This window comes from Carcharhinus amblyrhynchos, chromosome 11 (assembly GCF_965287045.1).
Source record: "Carcharhinus amblyrhynchos chromosome 11, sCarAmb.v2.hapA, whole genome shotgun sequence".
Classification (NCBI taxonomy): domain Eukaryota; kingdom Metazoa; phylum Chordata; class Chondrichthyes; order Carcharhiniformes; family Carcharhinidae; genus Carcharhinus; species Carcharhinus amblyrhynchos.
In genome coordinates this window covers 46813748-46834637 of record NC_137334.1, presented here as the reverse complement: position 1 = coordinate 46834637, position 20890 = coordinate 46813748, and the positions used below count along the sequence as shown (strand labels likewise).

Here is a 20890-nt window from a genome sequence, read left to right as displayed (position 1 = left end):
TGTTTGCTGAGAGAAGATGGCTAAAAGGCAAATTGTGCGGAGGGTGTGGAGAGTCTGCAGAAGGATCTAGATAGGCTGGGCGAATGGGCCAGGAAATGGCAAATGGAATTTAATGTTGGCAAGTGTGAGGTGGTCCACTTTGGTAGGAAGAATGGTAGGAAGGACTATTACTTACGTGGCGAAAAACTGCAGCAGGCGACGGTGCAGAGGGACCTCAGGGTCCTTGTGCATGAGTCGCAAAAACCCAGCTTGCAGGTGCAGCAGGTGGTCAGGAAGGCGAATGGGATGCTGGCCTTCATAGCGAGGGGGATTGAATATAAAAGTAGGGAGGTCTTGCTGCAGCTGTATAGGGCATTGGTGAGGCCGCAGCTGGAGTACTGTGTGCAGTTTTGGGCGCCGCACCTGCGCAAGGATATTTTGGCCCTGGAGGGAGTGCAGAGGAGGTTTACTAGGCTGATACTGGAGTTGAGGGGATTGAGCTATGAGGAGAGGCTGAATAAACTAGGCTTGTACTCGTTAGAGTTTAGAAGAATGAGGGGAGATCTCATTGAGACGTATAAGATGATGAATGGGATGGATAGGATAGAGGTGGAGAGACTCTTCCCGCTCAAAAAAGACAGTAGGACTAGGGGGCACAGCCTCAAGATAAAGGGGAGGCGGTTTAGAACGGAGTTGAGGAGGAACTTCTTCACTCAAAGGGTGGTGAATCTCTGGAATTCTCTGCCCGTTGAAGTGGTGGAGGCTGCCTCGCTAAATATTTTTAAGAAGCGGGTTGATGGGTTCTTGATAAGAGAGGGGATTAAGGGTTATGGGGAGAGGGCGGGAAAGTGGAACTGAGCCACAACAGATCAGCCATGATCTTATTGAATGGCGGGGCAGGCTCGAAGGGCTAGATGGCCTACTCCTGCTCCTATTTCTTATGTTCTTATGTTCTTAAAATAAATGATAGTTTGATTAGGCTTGCACTGTAAGCAGAGAAAAAGCTAACTTTATCATTCAACTCATGGAATGCAGACGTAGGGTTTATCTCCATTTGAATTTTCTGAAGGAACAGATAGCTTAGTCTGAAGCTAGTGGAGGAATCTACAGTTGTTCTCACAGATCCTGGCAAAAGAAAGCAATCAGTAGATTTGCTTTGACATATTGAGAAGACAACCAGAATAAGGAACTGAAACATCCACAGTCATGAGGTAGTAAATTAAAGCCCTACTTCTGTGAATAACTGGAACTCAGTAAAATTAAAGTGAAGTTACAGAGGACTGTGATACACTTTAGGTGGTCCTGATAGAAGCAAATAACTGAAAATATATCATAAAATATGAGAGAATTCTTGGAGGAAGTGAGAAGTAAAACTGAGCATATAACATAGTTATAACTTGTAGTGTTAATGTAATCATACTTGATTTAATTTTTTATATACTGTAAAGTTTGTATTTAAAAAGTGAAGTATTGTGGTGTAGTTGTTTCTTTCTAAATGTTAATGGTCCCAAACCGAATCATGACAGTATAATAATGATTATTATTAAAATTATGTTGGAAATAAATTACACTGGATTTAGCTTCCTGCCTTTGTCTCTATTAAAAACGTGGCATGTGCCATTCCCCGACTCCTGAACTGAACATCTGTTAATTACGAACTTTTGCAGGGACCCACACACTGAGGAACCGTAGAAACATTACAGCACGGAAAGAGCTATTCTATCTATCATGTTTATGCTAACTTAGAAAAAACTCACCTTCTATTCTGATCACACCTTTAAACCCCACCACCTGTCCCACCATCCATAGCCTTGCAGGTTACAGCAACTGCACGTGCATATCCAGGTATCCTTTCAATGTACAATCTGGGTAGCAAATTCCTGACATGTATCGCCCCCGGATGAAAAAGATTTTCCTAATATCCCCTCTAATCCTTCCATCAATTAACGTAAATCTGTGCCCCCGATAATTGACCTCGATGCTAAGAAAGAAGTAGGTGTGACACTAATGAAACACAAATGTGCTGTGCTGTCCTGTTCCCTGCATTTTAACTAAGTTTGTATGTTTGACATTTTTAGTACGAAGCTAACATTAAATTCAGAGAAGCATCTATTAGACAGATATTCAAAGTTTAGCGTTAGTGCGAAAGCTGTATAGTTCCTAATGTGCCATCTGGTTATCGATAATTTTAATCTATATTTGGGTAAATACTTACTACTTAATTAAAGGTTGTAAGATTTAATTTTTTTGGCTCCCTGGCCACTATCTGAGGCTGAACCTGTTTGAATGCAACCATGACATCCTACTTGACCCCAAGCTGAGCTTCTAACATTATCAAGACTGCCTGTATCTATCTTCATAACATTGCTGTCTCCATCCCTGTCTTAGCTTGTCTGCTGTTTAACCTTCATCCATGTTCCCTCCACACCTGACTATTCCAGTGCTTTCTTGGCTGACCTCCAGCCTAGCATGTTTTGTAAACTTGATCTCAGCCAAAAATCTGCTGCCTATATCCTATATCCTATATCCTAATCCTAAATCACCAACACCAAGGAGTTCACTGACCAACATTAACTCCTGTATCAGCATCACCTAGATTTTAAAACTCTCATTCTTCCTTTCAAACCAGATTGAGTCTGTATGTGAGTCCATGCTGCTGTTTGCTGGGCAAATAGGAATCTTGCCCCTCCTCTAAGTGATTATGTTTACAAGCAGGACCTGAAATTCATCCCTTTTGTTCAGCAGTGAGAAGTTGCATTTTAAAATTTAAAAGCATCTTTATATAAAGTTCCTTGCTCTGGATGTGGCTCCCTCCCACAAGATCAGCTCTCCTAATTCTCCTTCCTCTACTCCCTTTATGCTTTATGTTGCATCTTGTTTCTCAAACACCTTCGAGCACAGAAATTTTGTTTTGTCAGCTTGACTTAGAAATACTATATTACTTTAACAAGCAAGAACGTTCACTCTGGAAATGTTTTTACAGGATAGCATGGAGCTGCTGCACAAGCAGTCTAAAGCAGTCGCTGTCACTTGCATGTCTTTCCCATTGGGTGATGTCAACAATTTTGTGGTTGGTAGTGAGGAAGGTTCTATATACACAGCATGCCGCCATGGAAGGTAAGGCAGAAAGTAGATCAAACGCTCGGTTTTCTTTAATTATTTCTCCCTTAGATTTCACAGTTCATTCTGCTGATAAAATGGGATCCAGGTCAGTACAGGTTGTTTGTAACACTTGTTAGGAATTTTGAATACAAATTTATTGGAAACGCCAGATATTTGATCAAACTTTTAATAGGGCTCTTTGCCCCTCACAACTATGTTAAAGTCACTGCACATATATTGAGAAAAGGATTATTCTGAAGCCAGTCCTTTCCTAATCCACATTTGTTCCCAAGGCTACAAAGTAAAGTCAGTTTCCTCTTGTTTTCCCCTACACCCAGTGTAAACTGGTTTACATACATTGGCAAAATTCCTTAATCTGTCCAGTTGGCGACAGCTGCTGTCAACTGCAAACTTAAAGCATGCAGCATGATACCAACACTCGCAAACTAAACCCCACAAAGCCCCTGCTTGCACAACTCTTACCCCATTCTTATCACTCTGGGATCATGCCAAGTTTCAAGCGTTGAGATGGCGCCAAATGGGAAAAAATTTGTGAAGCACTAGACAATTGAAGACAGAATCATAAGTGACATTAGCTGTCTGCCAGTGCTTTGTCACTATTTTCTCTTTTCTAAAAAATATTTTACATGTGTACAGCTGCTATATCTTTTCATATTCTTCATATTTTTCATATTTCTTCCCGCTCAAAAAAGACAATAGGACTAGGGGGCACAGCCTCAAGATAAAAGGGGGGCGGTTTAGAACGGAGTTGAGGAGGAACTTCTTCACTCAAAGGGTGGTGAATCTCTGGAATTCTCTGCCCGTTGAAGTGGTGGAGGCTGACTCGCTAAATATTTTTAAGACGCGGGTTGATGGGTTTTTGATAGGAGAGGGGATTAAGGGTTATGGGGAGAGGGCGGGAAAGTGGAACTGAGCAGCGACAGATCAGCCATGATCTTATTGAATGGCGGGGCAGGCTCGAAGGGCTGGATGGCCTACTCCTGCTCCTATTTCTTATGTTCTTATGTTCTTATATGCATGGATGTAATCAATCTGAAACCGATAGTAGTTTTACCTTTTGCTTCACTATTTTTCTTGTTATTTATGCATTTGTAGAATACTTTTTTCTTTCGCATTCCTCAATAATTTAGTTTTACTTTCACTTTTCTGTTTTTTGCCTTTTGTGGCTGCTTTGTATTTATTTTGTTACTTTATTCTTTATTAGTTATAGATTTAGTAAACGCTTTTTTTCCCTTTAGTTTCAAGTTTCCCTTGCCTCCGCAGTGGCAGAATAATTGCATGCAATTTTGACCTATACTTGTGATTGCTAAACAATCTGTAGACTGAAATGTATTGTTTACATTAGTTATAATTACACTTTTAGTCAGAGGATATTCAGTCTGACACTGAATGGAGGCCATTCAGTCTGTCACATCAATGTCAATTTTTGAGAGTCCAGTTTGGACCCATACCCTTAGATTTTGCCACTAGTCCTCTTTCTACTTGTGCATTCCTATGAGATTTGATTCAACCGGCCTTTCAGATAGTGTGTTCCAGAACTTAACAACCCTTATCTGACCTCTGGTTACTACTCATTTGCCAGAGGAAATAATTTCTTCCTGATAGCCCTACCAAAGCCACTCATAATTTTGAAATCCTTTGTTAGGTCTCCCTTTAAGTACCTGACTGTCAAAGGTTCTGTAGTTATGTGAAGAGAAAAAGATTGACAATAACGAATGTAGATCCCTTACAGTCAGAAATGGGAGAATTCATAACAGGGAATAAAGAAATGGCCGAGGAATTGAATTTGTACTTTGCTTCAGCCTTCATAAAGGAAGACATGAATAACATACCAGAACTGCTGAGAGAAACATGTTTTAGTGAGGAGCTGAAGGAAATCAGCATTAGTAGAGAAATGGTTGAGGGGAAATTGATGAGATTGAAGGTGGATAAATCTCCAGGTCCTGATAATCTTCATCCCAGAGTACTCAAGGAAATGGCCCTGGCAATAGATACATTGGTAGTTATTTTCCAGAATTCTTTGGATTCTGGAATAGTTAGTACAAATTGGAGAGTAGTTACTGTAAGCCTGCTATTCAAAAAGGGAGATTTACCAGGATTCCAGAAAATAATAGACCACCGAGTCTAACATCGGTACTGGGGAAGTTGCTAGTGTCTATTGTCAAGGATTTCATAACTCGGCATTTGGAAGGCAGTGGTATAGTCAGGGTAAGTCAGCATGGATTTACAAAAGGGAGATAATGCTTGATGAATCTATTGGAATTTTTTGAGGATGTAACTAGTAGAGTTGACTGAAGAGAACCAGTGGATATGGTTTATTTAGACTTTCAGAAGTTTTCAACAAATGTCTCACATAACAGACTACAATGTAAAGTTAAAGCACATGGGATTACAGGTAATGTCTTGAGATGAATAGGAAGCAAAGAGTTGGCATAAGTGGGTCTTTTTCTGATTGGCAGTCAGTGACTTGTGGAGTTCTGCGGGATTAGTGTTAGAACCCCAACTGTTCGAAGTATGTATTGATTTGGAAGAGGGAACTGAATGTATTATCTCAAAATTTTCGGTTGATAAGAAGTTAAGTGGGAGGGTAAACTGAGAGAAGGATGCAGAGATGCTTCAGCGTAATATGGACAAGCTGTGTGTGTGTGGGCATTTGCATGGCAGATGCAGTATAATGTGAGGTTATCCACTTTTGTAGCAATAATAGGAAGACAGATTATTACTTTAAATGGGTGTAAAATGAGAGATGAATACTCAAGGAGACCTTGGAGTTCTTGTCTATCAGTTGCTGAAAGTGCGCAGGTACAGCAGGTAGTAAAGAAGACAAATGGTATGTTGGCCTTCATAGTGAGAGGATTTGAGTATAGGAATAGGGATGTTTTGCTGCAATTGTATAGGGCATTGATGAGACCACACCTGAAGTATTATGTGCAGTTTCGATGTCCTTATCTGAGGAGGGATGCCCTTGCTATAGAGGGAGTGCAGTGAAGGTTTACCAGACTGATTCCTGGGATAGCAGGTCAGTTTATGAGGAGAGACTAAATCAGTTAGGATTATACTCACTGGAGTTTAGAAGAGTGAGAGGGGATCTCATAGAAACTTATAGAATTCTAATAGGGTTAGACAGGATAGATTCAGAAAGAATGTTTCCAATGGTGGGGGAGTCCAGAACCTAGAGATCAAAGTTTGAGGAGAAGGGGTAAATATTTTAGAACTGAGATGAGGAGAAGTTTCTTCACCCAAAGGGTAGTGAATGTGTGGAATTCGTAACCAGATAATGTAGTTAAGGCCAAAACGTTGTCTGATTTCAAGAAGAAATTAAATTTAGCTCTTGGGGCTGAAGGGCTCAAGGGATATGGGGGAAGGGGGGATCAGGATATTGAATTCGATGATCAGCCATGATCAAAACGAATAGCGGACCAGGCGCGAAGGGCCAAATGGCCTACTCCTTCAAGTTTCTATTTTTAACCTTTTCTGCTGCAAGTGGAACAGTCCCTGCTTCTCAAATCGCTGCTCATAACTGGAATCCTGGTAAATCTCCTCTCCACCCTTTGCAAAAATGCAGTCCCCAGACTTTTATACATGTTTAAGTAAATTGTACCTTTAAGTTAACAGCCATTTGCATAACCAATTCTGTTTGTTGCAGCAAAGCTGGAATTAGTGAGATTTTTGATGGCCATCAGGGACCTATCACTGGTATCCATTATCACACTGCAGCTGGACCAGCTGACTTCTCTCATCTTTTTGTTACCTCCTCGTTTGATTGGACAGTAAAACTATGGACAACAAAGGTACACTGGCTAAATGATATTTATTGTGTTGCAACATGGCATCTTCATAACTATATTCAACTTGCAGTACTTCACATTGGCACATGGTGGTGCTAGGGACAAAATACACAAATCAAGTGGAACAGAATATAAATTTCCACAGAATCCCCTTAGTGCAGAAAGAGGCCATTCAGGCCTTTGAGTCTACACTGAGCAGACTCTCTGAAAGAGCGTGCCACCCAGGCCCTCCCCTCTGCCCTATCCTCATAACCCCACACAGTTACAGTGACCAATCCATATAACTTGCATGTCTTTGGACACTAAGAGGGAACTTAGCATGGCCGATCCACCCAACCTGCACATCTGTGGACTGTGGGAGAAAACCGGAGCACCTGGAGGTAACCCACGCAGATACAGAGAAGTTATAAACTCCACACAGACAGCCAAGGGCTGGAATTGAACCCAGGTCCCTGGCAGTGAAGCAGCAGTGATAACCACTGTACCACCATGCCACCTGAGCAGTCAATTTTTTTAAAGATATCTTAATTGTGTATGACAGAACTATGGATAGAATTGTATATAGTTTGATTCATGGGTCTGTTTTATATGAAAGAATCAATCCTTAAGCTATACAATCATTATTCTATTGCAGAATAACAAGCCACTGTACTCCTTTGAAGATAATGCTGATTATGTTTATGATGTCATGTGGTCTCCGACCCATCCTGCCCTATTTGCTTGTGTTGATGGAATGGGAAGACTTGATTTGTGGAACCTCAACAATGACACAGAAGTAAGCAGAATTAGGTGGTAGTATCTAGTAATAGAATTATTGTTTCCGTTCCTGTATTGCAAACTTCAGAGAAAATGAGAGTAATTGTACATGTAACTTGAGCTTTTCAAAATCTTGACAAATATTTCAAACTTACTTTTCTAAACTCTTTCTTAGGTGCCAACTGCAAGCATTACTATTGACAGTAATCCTGCACTGAATCGTGTGAAATGGACTCAGACTGGAAGAGAAATAGCTGTAGGTGACTCTGAAGGGCAGATATTGATTTATGATGTAGGAGAGGTGAGTTAATTCATTCTGTTACTTTATATATATATATATACATAGGACAGCAACATAAAGTAGATTGGATTTTCTTATGAAAGGATAAAAATACATGACTTTTCGAGCAGTTCAGATATGAGGATCTGCCCTTCCCAGCACAACAAAATCATCCTGGTCAACATCACCAACAATATCCTCACTAACTGGCATTGACTTCTCAAGTGTTTAGTGTGGCTAAGTATGCCATTCTCCTTGGCTGCCTCTCGTTTTGTAATCCATCTCAAAAAGATTTTCCTTTCATTCTGAACTAGTCCAACACATTTCCAGCAATAGCTTTTTTCTCCATCTCCCAAACAGAGACCTTGAGAGTCCTGCAAGGAGCCATTTGGTCCCCTCCTCCATATCTGTGTTGATAATACCCGGCTCAGTATCTCACTTTTCCTCTTATGATCTTCTCACTGCTTGACTGAAATTGTCAGAATTTCCTATAGAAGAATATTGTTTCGGTCCTCAACAATAGTTCTACATGCTTGCTAAAATTAAACTTGAGCGCACAAATTTGATTTTCTGTTCAGTGCAACTCTGAATTTCAAATCCATATCTCATTCACAGTTTAGGTTGATTGGTCATGCTAAAGTTCGCCCTTAGTGTCCCAAGATATGTAGCTTAGGGGAGATTATTGAGATAAGTACATGGGGTTACAGGAATAGGGTTGGGATGCTCTGTCGGAGAGTTGGTGCAGACTTGATGGGCTGAGTGGCCTGCTTCTGCACTATGGGGATTCATTTATTTCTAATGAAGGTTTACCAACCTAAAAAAGTTAACTGTTTCTCACTTTACAAATGCTGCTGTTGCCAGTACTTCCTGTCTTTATTTCAAACTTATGTTCCTCTTGTACTTCTATTTCAGCTACACTGTTAACCTCGACTACTTTGCCTACTACTGCTTCTCCCTAATTTAGCTACTTTAGCTTTTTCAGCATTTTTCTTGCGTACCTCTAATTTCAATAAATTGCAAATCATTCAAAACTCCACCTTCTGTATCTCATCCCATGCTAAATCTCACTTGCTTGTGCTCTCTATTCTTGCTGACCTACAGTGGTACTCCCTCCCTAACACACAGAACAAAGAACAACACGGCACAGGGAACAGGCCCTTCGGCCCCACAAGCCCGCGCCGCTATTTTAACATTCAGTGAGTGCCTCACTCCAATCCCTCTTCTACCCATGACCTTTGTCTACGCCTATTGGACTCCACAATAAAGGTGTGCAAATTTAGAGAATTATAACCAGATTGAGGGACGCCTAATTTTGTTTCAATTTGTTAACACCAATCAGCCTAGGAGCATGTTTTTGGGGTGTGGGAGGAAACCGGAGCACCCAAAGAAAACCCACGCAAGCACGGGGAGAATGTGCAAACTCCCACAGACACCGGCCCAAATCCATGTATCTGCACAGCAAATGGTGATAGTCACTGAGCTGTCATGTTGCCCGTCACCTGGTCCAGTTTAAGTGTACACTAATGACATGAAGCACGAGGCAACTCTCGAAGCAATGTCCAAGAGCAGCCCTCGCACGACCCACCGCGTGTATGCCCCTTGTTGGACAACAAGGTGGACCGAATCACCTGTGGATGAAAAAAAAAGACGTCAATAAACATACACAGCTTATACAGACATTCACAGAAGATCCCCAGAATCTCAAACGTGAGACAGGTGAGCCATAAAATATGTTGGATGGCCCATAGGAATCTATTGATTCCCAGGAACGTCCTGAGGCTCTTGATCCTTATTTAGAACAATCTTTTGTATCCCTCCATCTCTAGTCTGCTCATGTGCCTATCTAGGTAAGCCTTAAACAACTCTAGCGTGCCTGCCTCCACCACCCTACCTGGCAGTGCATTCCAGGCCCTCTCAATCCTCTGTGAAAAACCTCCCTCTAACATCTAAATTATACCTCGCCCCTCTCACCCTAAGCCCGTGGCCCCTCGTGATTTTCGTATCCAACCTGGGAAAAAGCTTACCACTGTTCATTCTATCTATACCCTTCATAATCTTATACACCTCTATTAGATCTCCCCTCATTCTCTGTCTTTCTAAGGAGAACAGCCCCAATTTGCCCAACCTCTCCTCATAGCTAAGTCCTTCCAAACCAGGCAGCATCCTGGTAAACCTCCTCTGCACTCTCTCCAGGGTCTCCATGTCCTTCCGGTAGTACGGCAACCAGAACTGGGTGCAGTACTCCAAATGCGGTCTAACCAACATTCTATACAACTGCAACATTAGACACCAGCTTTTATACTCTATACCCCTTCCTATAAAGGCAAGCATACCATTAGCCGCCTTCGCCACCTTCTCCACCTGTACTGCCACCTTCAAGGACTTGTGTACTTGCACACCTAGGTCCCTCTGTCTTTCAATACTCCTAATAGTCCTACCATTTATTGTATATCTCCCCTCTATATTATTTCTTCCAAAATGCATCACCTCGTATTTATCTGGATTAAATTCCATCTGCTATTTCTCTGCCCAATTTACCAGCCTATCTATATCCTGCTGTATTGTCTGACGCTGCTCATCACTATCAGCAAGTCCAGCCATCTTTGTGTCATCTGCAAACTTACTGATCACACCAGTTACTCTCTCTTCCAAGTCATTTATGTATATTACAAATAGCAAAGGTCCCAGTACTGAGCCCTGCAGCACACCACTAGTCACAGACTTCTAGCTAGAAAAAGACCCTTCCACTACTACCCTCTGTCTCCTGTTACCAAGATGTGGGTATGCCGGCGTTGGACTGGCGTAAACACAGTAAAAAGTCTGACAACACCAGGTTTTAGTCCAACCGATTTATTCGATAGTAAACGCACAAGCTTTACTATCAAATAAATCGGTTGGACTAAAACCTGGTGTTGTCAGACTTTATCCTGTTACCAAGCCAGTTCTCAATCCATCTAGACACCTGTCCTTGTATCCCATGAGCCTTTACCTTTTCCACCAACCTACCATAAGGGACTTTGTCAAACACCTTACTGAAATACATGTAAACGATATCCATGGATGATTGGGGCGCAGGGGGTGGAGTGGAATAGAGAATCAGGATATTGAATTCGATGATCAGCCATGATCAAAATGAATGGCAAAATAGGCTTGAAGGGCAGAACGGCCGACTCCTGCTCTAGTTTCTATGTTACCAGCAAAGATGTGCAGGTGCGTGCTGCCTCACAGCTCCAGGGATCTAGGTTTGATTCCCAGCTTGGGTTGCTGTCTGCGTGGGTTTCTCCTACAGTCTGGAGATGTGCGAGTTAGGTTGATCGGCTCTGCTAAATTGCACAGGATATGTAGGTTAAAGGATTGGGGTTGAGAGTGTTGTCGGTGCAGACTTGATGGGCTGAACGGCTTCCTTCTGCACTGTCAGACTTCTTTGGTTAGGTGGATTGGCAGGGTAAATAAATGAGATTATGGGGATAAGTGAGATTGTTGTTGGTGCAGGCTCGAAGGGCAGAATGCCTTCAGCGATGAAAGAAACCATACTATTTCTAATGGATTAGAATAGTCAGTCTAGAGGCATGAATGATTTCAGCAGTAGCTGAACTATCAATGCACTTTTCTCTCATGTTCCATGTACAACTTGGCTACATGTTGTGCTAATTTATTTAGTTAACTGGTATCACCTTCAGTGTCATTCATAGGTTCCCATTTAGCATAATTCTTTACATTTAATGTTAAAAATATTTATAAAATGCTCATTTCTTTTAACAGCAAATAGCAGTTCCTCGAAATGATGAATGGACACGATTTGCTCATACACTGGCAGAAATAAATGCAAACCGAGCTGATGCTGAAGAGGAAATTGCAGCATAACTAGCAGATGAGAGCTGAAGGCATGACCTGTCAGTAGAGTAGTTCAATAATTAACTTCATATGTTTTCCAAAAAATCAGGTTTGTAATTTTTAAAGTTTTTTCCAAATAAAACTATGGTTTAATGAACCAGCTCCCAAATCTCTGCCACAGAACGACTAAGTGACATGCAGTGGTTGTTATTTCACACCCAAACAGGCAATACTGTTTTCAGAATAGGACCAATAAGATCAGCCCATAACAATGCTGGGAATGAAACTTGTCCTTGTTTTCTTTTGTGCTTTTTGCTACAACTGCAATTTCTATTTAGTTTTTACTAATCTTAATAATGGTGATGATTTTAATTATATTTTAAACTAGAGTGTTCCCAAAAACACCACTTATTGTTTGGACAATTTGTAATTCTATATAAGAGACAGTGCTTGCAACTTATTGCTCTTGTATACAACTGGGCCCTTTCAGTCAACAGCATTGAAAATAAAACTTTGATTAGACCCCTGAGCAAATAGATATAGTAGAGAGCCCCTTTAGAAATGACTTCCCAGTGTTTAGTATTGCAATAGCCAAATTATCATACTGGCTTGGTCATTTACTATGCCACCTCTGTCCTTTTCAGATAAATTTGACAGTTGTGTACTATACAGTTGAGAATCATATCCAACCACTGTAATGAATTTCACTGGTCTTGTTTTTGTAAACTTACAACTCTGATATCACAGCATTTTGTTTCACTATTAAATGATGAGGAAAACAACATCTATGCTTATTAAACCAGCTAAATGGATTAGTCTTTACAAAGTTATGTAACAACTTTAATGCCAGTTTTACATAAATAATAAAATATACAGGAAAATAAAGTTTGTCCATTGGATGTGGTGTGTTTTACAGAAGATTTTTTGTGATCTTGAAGATATACATGTGGCGATGAGCCCTTTTCACTTCTACTTACAAATCAACAAAGATTTGAGTTTGTTCTGTCCCCTCACTCAAGTTTCTGACAAAGGAAAAGTAGCCTTAGTAGTTCTTGACCTTATTTTGGGCTCATTGTACAGGATCCATTTATTTGCCACAAGTTAATTCACTTGATTCCTCACAAACATACTAAAATGCAACAGGTTTTATCTGCCATATATACATTTTAATTGTAGAAATGTCACATTAGGGTATTCCTTGTCACACAGATAAACTGCTGGTGGTAGCTTAATGTGCACGTCTGAATAGTGCATAAGGAAACTTAGTCTGTACACAATTCAAATGTAGCTTCATTTCACTGAGAAATGCCAAAACACCCAGTTACAAAATCAAAAGAACACTTCCAGCAAATAGGCTGAACTATACATCATAAAAAGCATACTTTGAGCTAAGGTTGATATATTGATGGCCTAAAATTAGCCTGTTTAGTTAGATCCAGTTTTCTTAGGAATTCAGACACCAAATTTAGCAGAATCCGTACAATGTTGTAATTCTTCCAAACAGTAATATCCTAAAATTTCATTTTAAATGACATGACTTAACAAAACTTTAACAATCTGTACAATCTTTCACTGACCGGTAACTCAAGCATATTGCACCACAGCACCACGTGATTTACTCTGTCCCCTATGTCTCTGTACAGATGTACACTATGTACAGGTATATCAAGTGCAAGTTGTGTAAAGCAAACTCAAATAATGCAAGTTTTTTTAATAAAACTAAGGATCATATATAGATACTGATTTTAAAGTCAGATATCCCAATTTGTGTCTTGCAATTTTTGATTTCAGTAGGCTTTTTAAAGGCTTTTTTCTGCAATGCTGAGGGCACATTTCAGCCAATGAAGCACAAATATTCTTAAGAGTTGGCTGCTACTTGATTACTTTAATAATATAACTACTCCTATCTGGTTTATAAAAAGAATAGCTATAGGATAAAAACTTAAAAGGAAAATCCTTGAATTAAGAATTCTTCAATTACATAACTTCATTAAACAAAGGGGAAGGAGGGGAATATTTCACTATAATTTTTCCTGGCTATAGCAATGTTTTCATTACAGTAGCTAATTGACATTCAATATGGGGTATTCACTAGCTTTGTTCCACAGCTTGAATCTTAATACCTAAACACAAACCAATCTGCCCAGACCTACGATTCAACTTATTTCATTTCTTTCAATAATTGCAATTGCATTATTGTGAAACTATTTTTGGAACCCAAAATACTACAAGTTAAAATGACATTTTGGTACTTTAATGAATGAACAAAATAAAATGTGCGTTAAGCTTTGTAACATTCGATACTTTCTCATAATAAACAATTAAATGCAGTACCGTGCTAAACATTGTTTTGAACTTTTTCTGGTGCTTCATAAACAACAGGAGAAAAGATCAAGAAAAAGCACAGAATAAAAACTTCTTTAAAGTGTCCATAGCAGTTACACAACAGAAATATTAACAGTATTCAAGTCAGAAATCAATGATTGAATACATTGCTTTTTGAAACAATCATGTACTTTAAGTGGTTTTAAGTATTTATTTCTAGCTGTAGGTAGAGTTTTGTTTTCATCTTTTGCACGTGATCTCTAAAATTATACAAATAAAGTCTGTGGCAACAATTTTCTGCAATGCAAACAATTCAGACACTTAATATTGTTACAAAAATTTAATTAAGAAATACATGATTTCAATCAAATTTCAACTGACCTCCACCTACATGCAGCTATTACTTTCAACATTGCTCCATGTTATTTGTGATTGCACCTCATAATGGACCTTAAGAGATCTCTTAAGACTTTGGAGAACCAGCTGATGTTTGTGGATGGATTGCAGCCACACCTGAAGATCTAAATTTAGGCAGATAGAGGCCAAACTTGTTTTCAACACCAGCAAAAGTAGCAGCAGCTAGTTTGTATCCTCCAATATGATGTGGCGAGACTGGAGGAAGGTCCGCGATCCTAGATTTCGGTGTGGGCTCAGAACCAACAGGTTTGCTGTTCAATAAACATAGAATAGATTTTAGCAAGATTGCAATAAACACTAACCAAACTGCACTTTTTCTGGATAGCACAGCTGCTCTTCAGCCAGAAGGGAAAAACAAATAGTTAAAATGTAATAACTGATATGATTTGCAGCATTAAAATTAACAGAAGAGGAATAGCATGATGTTCTCTGGAACATCAGCATTGGATAGAAAAGGATTAAAACTCTTCATTGGTAGTACCTGACACTAAAATAAGTAGGTAGCATTAATTCTTCATTAGTACCAACAATTTGACGATGCTTGCTTAATTTGAAGCCATAATGCATCAATGAAAACTCACAAGTCTCAAATACCTCATAATAGGAACAGCAGAAAAGATAGATGCTGCGCAGTCAAATCAAAAAGGTTCAAAAATGCCAACACCACTTAGAGGAGTCCCATTACAGCAGCAATGGCCTAGTGGTATTATTGCTAGATTATAAAACCAGAATCTCAGCTAATGTTATGGGGACCTGGGTTTGAATCCTGCCAAGGCAGATGGTTGAATTTGAATTCAAAAAGGAAATCTGGAATTAAGAATCTACTGGTGACCATGAAAAACGCATCTGGTTCACTAATGTCCTTCAGCAAAGGAACTCTGCCATCCTTACCTGGTCTGGCCTACATGTGACTCCAGAGCCACAGCAATATGGTTGACTTTCAACTCCCTCCAAGGGCAACTAGGAATGAGCAATAAATGCTGGCCAGCCAGCGATGCCTATGTCCCACTTCCTGCCAGGGGCAAACTGGACCAGCACCCTCTTCACCTGTCAATGCTGCCAAGGTCATTTCTCTTGACTGGGGACACACTTCCCCATACACATCAGATGGTGTCATCATTACCGGCACCACAATGCTTGACTGCTCCTCCGGAGCAACACTCACTTGTCTCTCCCTTAAATGATCCACATATTTCCAAGACTGCTGAATAGTCTTCAATACCCACAACTTCCCCTGGGATCCCCACTGGATCGCTCCCATTGTTCCCTGCGAAAACCAAGTTGCCCTGATAGTTCACTCTAGTTTGCTGGAATTATGACACACACCTTCTGGGCACCCTGCTTTATGTCTACCCTGCCAAGTTTGGGAATATGAGATCCATGTTTGAAGGTGCCTATCCATCAACAATTCAGCAGGCGCCACGCTTGTGGTGACGTGATTAGTGAGTCTGATGGTGGGATGGATTAATGAGGGCATCTTTCAGCATCTGAAGCTGTCTATTGCGATCCTCCGCACACAAGGACAGCCTCAACTGGGATCTTGGGTTCATGTCACACTATCTGTAACCCCCACGACTTGCCTGGGCTTGCAAAATCTCACTAACTGTCCTGGCTGGAGACAATACACATCTTTTTAACCTGTGCTTAACCTTCTCTCCACTCATATTGTCAGTATCTTTAAGACTTGATTACCTGTAAAGGCTCGCATTCCAACCATTATTTTGGAAATTGAGTTTGTGTCTTTATATGCCCTGTTTGTGAACAGAACTCCCACTCACCTGATGATGGAGCAACATTCCGAAAGCTTGTGGCTTGTGCTACCAAATAAACCTGTTAGACTTTAACCTGGTGTTACGGGACTTCTTACTGACCTTTCTAGAATCCAGGGAATTCTGGAAACACATCTACTACCCTATTAGCCACCATTTTTAAGACCTTAGGGTAAAGTCCATTTGGACCCAGAGACTTGTCATAGCACAGTTCCCTCAGTACCACTGCCCTAGTGATTGTAACTTCATCAATTCCCCTTCCCCTTCACTGCTGATTTGTGGCAATGGCTGGAATGGTTTTGCCCTATGTGCCCTATAATGAATCCAAATACAAAATATTTGTTCATTTCATTTGTCATTTTCTTGTTATCTACTAATAACTCCTCACTGTCACTCTTTAGAGGACCAATACTCACTTGTGCTTTTCCTTTTTCGAGACCTGTAGAAACTCTTGGTAACCAATTATACATTTCTAGCTAGCTTCCTTTCATTCTCTAATTTCTCCCGATTAATCTTGTTGTCATTCTCCGGCATTCAGACCAATCATCTGACCTGCTACTCACCTTTACACATGATTGATGCTCTCTCTAACTTATTTGGATAACCAGAGATGATGTGACCTCCCTTCAGAATTTTTCTTTATAGTAGGAATATACTTACCCTGAGTATTCCAACATATCCCTTTAAATGTCTGCCATTACTGTTCTATTGATCTATCTTCTAGCCTAGCATTCCAGAATACAATGGAGTTCGTAGGCTATGCCAGATTAGAATGGGACATGGCAGAGTTCGTGAAATTAATCTTTTCTGGTCCTTTTTCCCATGTCTGCATCAACTTGTTCAAACTGCAATAACAGACTTTGGCAATACTGTACTGAAACAGAGGACTGAATGACTAACTGATCTTAACTCCCCACATAGCTAACAATTTGTTATTACACATTCTATCTAATAGTAAGGAAAATGTATCAGAATTGTTGGTTGTGTTACCCTGAATTGAAAATCAATTTTGTTTAAACATTTTTTGAATTCACCAGATTGGGCAACAGGCAAGAAATAATTTGTGAGCAGGTTTAAAAATGTACTTACATTCCCCCAAAGTCAATATTGATCCACCTTTGCAGAAGTTCATAACTCACAAGAGTTACACCAAACTGAGGAGAGGACCGACAGACTCGAGCTGAAGGAAAATTAGATAAATTTCTTCATGATAGCTGGCGCGGTTTTTTTCTGTGTAAATTATCCATACGCTTCAACATTTAATCAAATAATGCTTTGGAATCTCCATACCTCCTGCTCCCTTCCATAAAGCTCTAGGACCTTCCTCTCTCAAGATCTTCCTGAAACAATCAATAACACCACTATAGGTAGTCTGACCAGCACGGGCTGCTACCTGAAGTCTTGTTTTGATGACATCTGCAGGAGTTACTAAGGAAGCAGCTGGAACACCTTTTAAAAAAAACATTTATTTTCAATAATGTTATAGAGTGAATGCAAAAAATAAATCAGTTTGCAATGATATTTTCTCATTCACTTTTACTAGGATGCTACCGGGACTTGATGGATTGAGTTATAAAGAGAGGCTGAATAGACTGGGACTTTTTTCTCTAGAGCGTAGGAGGCTGAGGGATGACCTTATAGAGGTCTATAAGATAATGAATGGCACAGATCAGCTTGATAGTCAATATCTTTTCCCAAAAGTAGAGGAGTCTAAAACTAGAGGGCATAGGTTTAAGATGAGAGAGGAGAGATACAAAAGTGCCCAGAGGGGCAATTTTTCACAAAGGGTGGTGAGCATCTGGAACAAACTGCCAGAGGTAGTAGTAGAAGCAGGTACAATTTTATCTTTTAAAAAGGATTAGATAGTTACATGGGTATGATGGGTATAGAGGGACATGGGCCAAATGCGGGCAATTGGGATTAGTTTAGGGGTTTTAAAAAAAGGGTGGCATGGACAAATTGGGCTGAAGGGCCTGCTTCCATGCTGTAAACCTCTATGACTCTAGGACTTATACTCCATAAACTACAGGGAGGATATGCAACTGGAGAATGCACCTCTCAAATTCATGATTAATCTAATCCGTTTGCCTTTTAAATGTTTTGTACTAATGCTTTTTGAAGACTTTTGGATAAAGTGAGAAAAGGCATAGAACTCCTATGCAGAGGTGTTAGGTTGATCCATGAAGAGACAATAGGTCTATTCAACTAATGGCCTTTTCTCATTACTAAAAATTTACCCAACTACCAAAGTGTTTATATTATATATTCTAAAAATCAATTAAATGAAGACGTTTAGATACTATTGCAATGCCAGGAGTGTGAGAGCAGATTCGTACAAAGCAAAGTGCCACAGGATAAATGGCCAGATGACCTGTTTTAACAATGCTAGCTGAGAGTAAATGTCAGCCAGATCATTGGAAGGACTTCCTGGGCTGCTGTGAATAGTGATGTTTAATCTTTTACATCCACCAGGGCAGACAGGGTTGAATACTACATCTGGAAAGTGCAGCATTCTCTCAGAGACAAATCCTCTACGACTGAGACAAAGTTGACACATATATTGCATTTTCAACTGCACAGCTATTCAAGCGTAAACTTTATTTATTAGTGTTATAAGTAGGCTTACGTTACCACTGCAATGAAGTTACAGTGAAAATTCCCTAGTCGCCACACTCTGGTGCCTGTTTGGGTATAGTTAGGGAGAATTTAGCATGGCCAATACACCTAACCAGCACGTCTTTCAGACTGTGGGAGGAAACCAGAGCACCAGGAGGAACCCCAGGCAGACACGGGGAGAACATGCAAACTCTGCACAGACAGTGACTCAACCTGGGATCGGTTCTGAGTCACTGGTGCTGTGAGGCTAACTACCGTTCCTTGAAAACGTCACTGCCCTCACATCTATCCTGTGGTCAGTAATTCCAACAACATTTTAAAGGAACAAAAAAACCACAGCATACAGAAACTAAGGGAAAAGAAAATCTCAGGGTAAATAAGCTATTTAGTTTCAATATCGAGACAGAAAGGAAAGATTTGCACATGCATTCCCGACACATGCGCGTCACCCACAGCCAGACCGCAAGCACAATTGAGACCATGCTGAAAAACGGCAGGAAGACAGGTAAGTGATTTTGACCTATTTTTTATGTAATTTAAATGTCATTATCAGGCCTGGGACTGAACTTGCTGGGCCCGAAAGCATCTCCCACCTGCCAGGAGTACTTCATTCCGGTGGGATTTACAGTAGCTCCCCACGTTTGGGGAACTAGCAGGAGACCCCACAGGAGTGAAGGGCCCCCCAGGGGATCGGGCGGAGGGGAGGATGTGCCTCCTGGACATGGACACCCTGGCAGTGCCAGCCTGTGCTCCTTGGTACTGCCAAAGGGGCAAAGTGCCCATGGGAGGGGAGAGGGGTCGTCAATGCTGGGGAGGGGTTGGAGCTGGACTGGGAATGGTCATGGGGGCAGCTTGGTTAGGCCATTTAGGGGAGGAGGGGAGAAAAGGGGTGTAGGGACAGCATTGCCGGGGTCCTGGGCTGGTCAGTGATTGAGCTGGCCAGCAAATGGGAGGCTGACAGATCGGGGCCACTGCACATGCGCAGAGGCCAGGAACTGTCAGATTCTGCCCCCCAAAGCTTTTAATGACATTCACAATTGTGACCGCTGCAGTGCACAGAGTTTGGGAGGTTCAAGTCTGAACTCTCACTGAAAAAAAAATAATGAATTACACCTGTTTTTGTGCCAATTTGGCACTTAAATTTTTTTTTGAGGGAATCTGGCCCACTATTCTTGATAACACTGATATTTTTCCATATTACACCCTGATGCAGCAATGGTGCCAAATACATTATACTGTAACAAACTTCAGAATCCACCAGGAGTTTAGTGATGATTCTTCCTTCATGCCCAAGCAAACACCAATGATGGATTTAATTATCTTTTGTCTCACTATTTTCATTGGTCATTTAAATCATCTCCCATTCTTCAACTAATTGTGAAACATGATCAGGTTTCTCTTCTGCTCTGTGGCTCTGCTCCTCCCAATGATCATTTGATGAAAGATCATAGACCTAGAACTTTAACACAGGCCTTGTCTCTCTCTCTCTCAGATGCTGTCTGTAGCTGTTCCTGCATTTTCTGCTTTTATTTTGGGCTTCCAGCTTCTGCAGTGTTTTCTTTGGATCATCACTAGTAGACCTCCAAGTTACTTGCATTCAAACTTGTATTCACAAACAATTGCAATTATATAGAGTCCTTAATGTAGTAAAATGTCTAAAGATTCCTAACCCTTTACCATAGTAAATAATTTTTCTTTGGTAATTCCAATAATAACCCAAGCTAGTTAATTTTAATTCAGCTATTCCTTCAAAAAGGGAAATCCAATTTCTTTAAACTCATCTTACATCTTAATGATCTTTCTGCAGTTAGTCAATTGGTTCCAGATTGCACGATTTATTGCTGCCTCAAGATTGTTTGATTGCTTGCTCAATTGCTACCCTTTTGTCCAGGCTCCAGCTGAGGCAACCTTCCATTTTGTAAGATGATGGTTTGCACTGTGCTAGTCCACTCTGTTGAACACCGCCTGGTGTCTCAGGAGCACTACATTGTTATGGCAGTCTC

The 20890-nt window shown here is 40.6% G+C and overlaps 2 protein-coding genes across 4 annotated transcripts in view; one reads left to right on the top strand and one right to left on the bottom strand.

The window, feature by feature from the left end:
* Nucleotides 1–12645, top strand: part of LOC145350100 (cytoplasmic dynein 1 intermediate chain 2-like) — an 88497-nt gene extending 75852 nt beyond the window's left edge. For all 3 annotated transcript variants that reach the window (XM_080199005.1, XM_080199002.1, XM_080199004.1), the window contains 5 exons: nucleotides 2963–3096; nucleotides 6749–6893; nucleotides 7525–7665; nucleotides 7822–7947; nucleotides 11689–12645. In XM_080199005.1, coding sequence (XP_080055131.1) covers nucleotides 2963–3096; nucleotides 6749–6893; nucleotides 7525–7665; nucleotides 7822–7947; nucleotides 11689–11790 — 648 coding nt within the window. In that variant the 3' untranslated portion in view covers nucleotides 11791–12645. The remainder of the gene's footprint in view (nucleotides 1–2962; nucleotides 3097–6748; nucleotides 6894–7524; nucleotides 7666–7821; nucleotides 7948–11688) is intronic.
* Nucleotides 12646–13998: 1353 nt separating this feature from the next.
* The window catches only part of LOC145350099 (electrogenic aspartate/glutamate antiporter SLC25A12, mitochondrial-like), a 132119-nt gene continuing 125227 nt past the window's right edge, over nucleotides 13999–20890 (bottom strand). Inside the window, 3 exon segments of the mRNA XM_080199001.1 lie at nucleotides 13999–14753; nucleotides 17361–17451; nucleotides 17562–17720. Of these exon segments, the coding sequence (XP_080055127.1) occupies nucleotides 14549–14753; nucleotides 17361–17451; nucleotides 17562–17720 (455 nt within the window). The 3' untranslated portion in view covers nucleotides 13999–14548.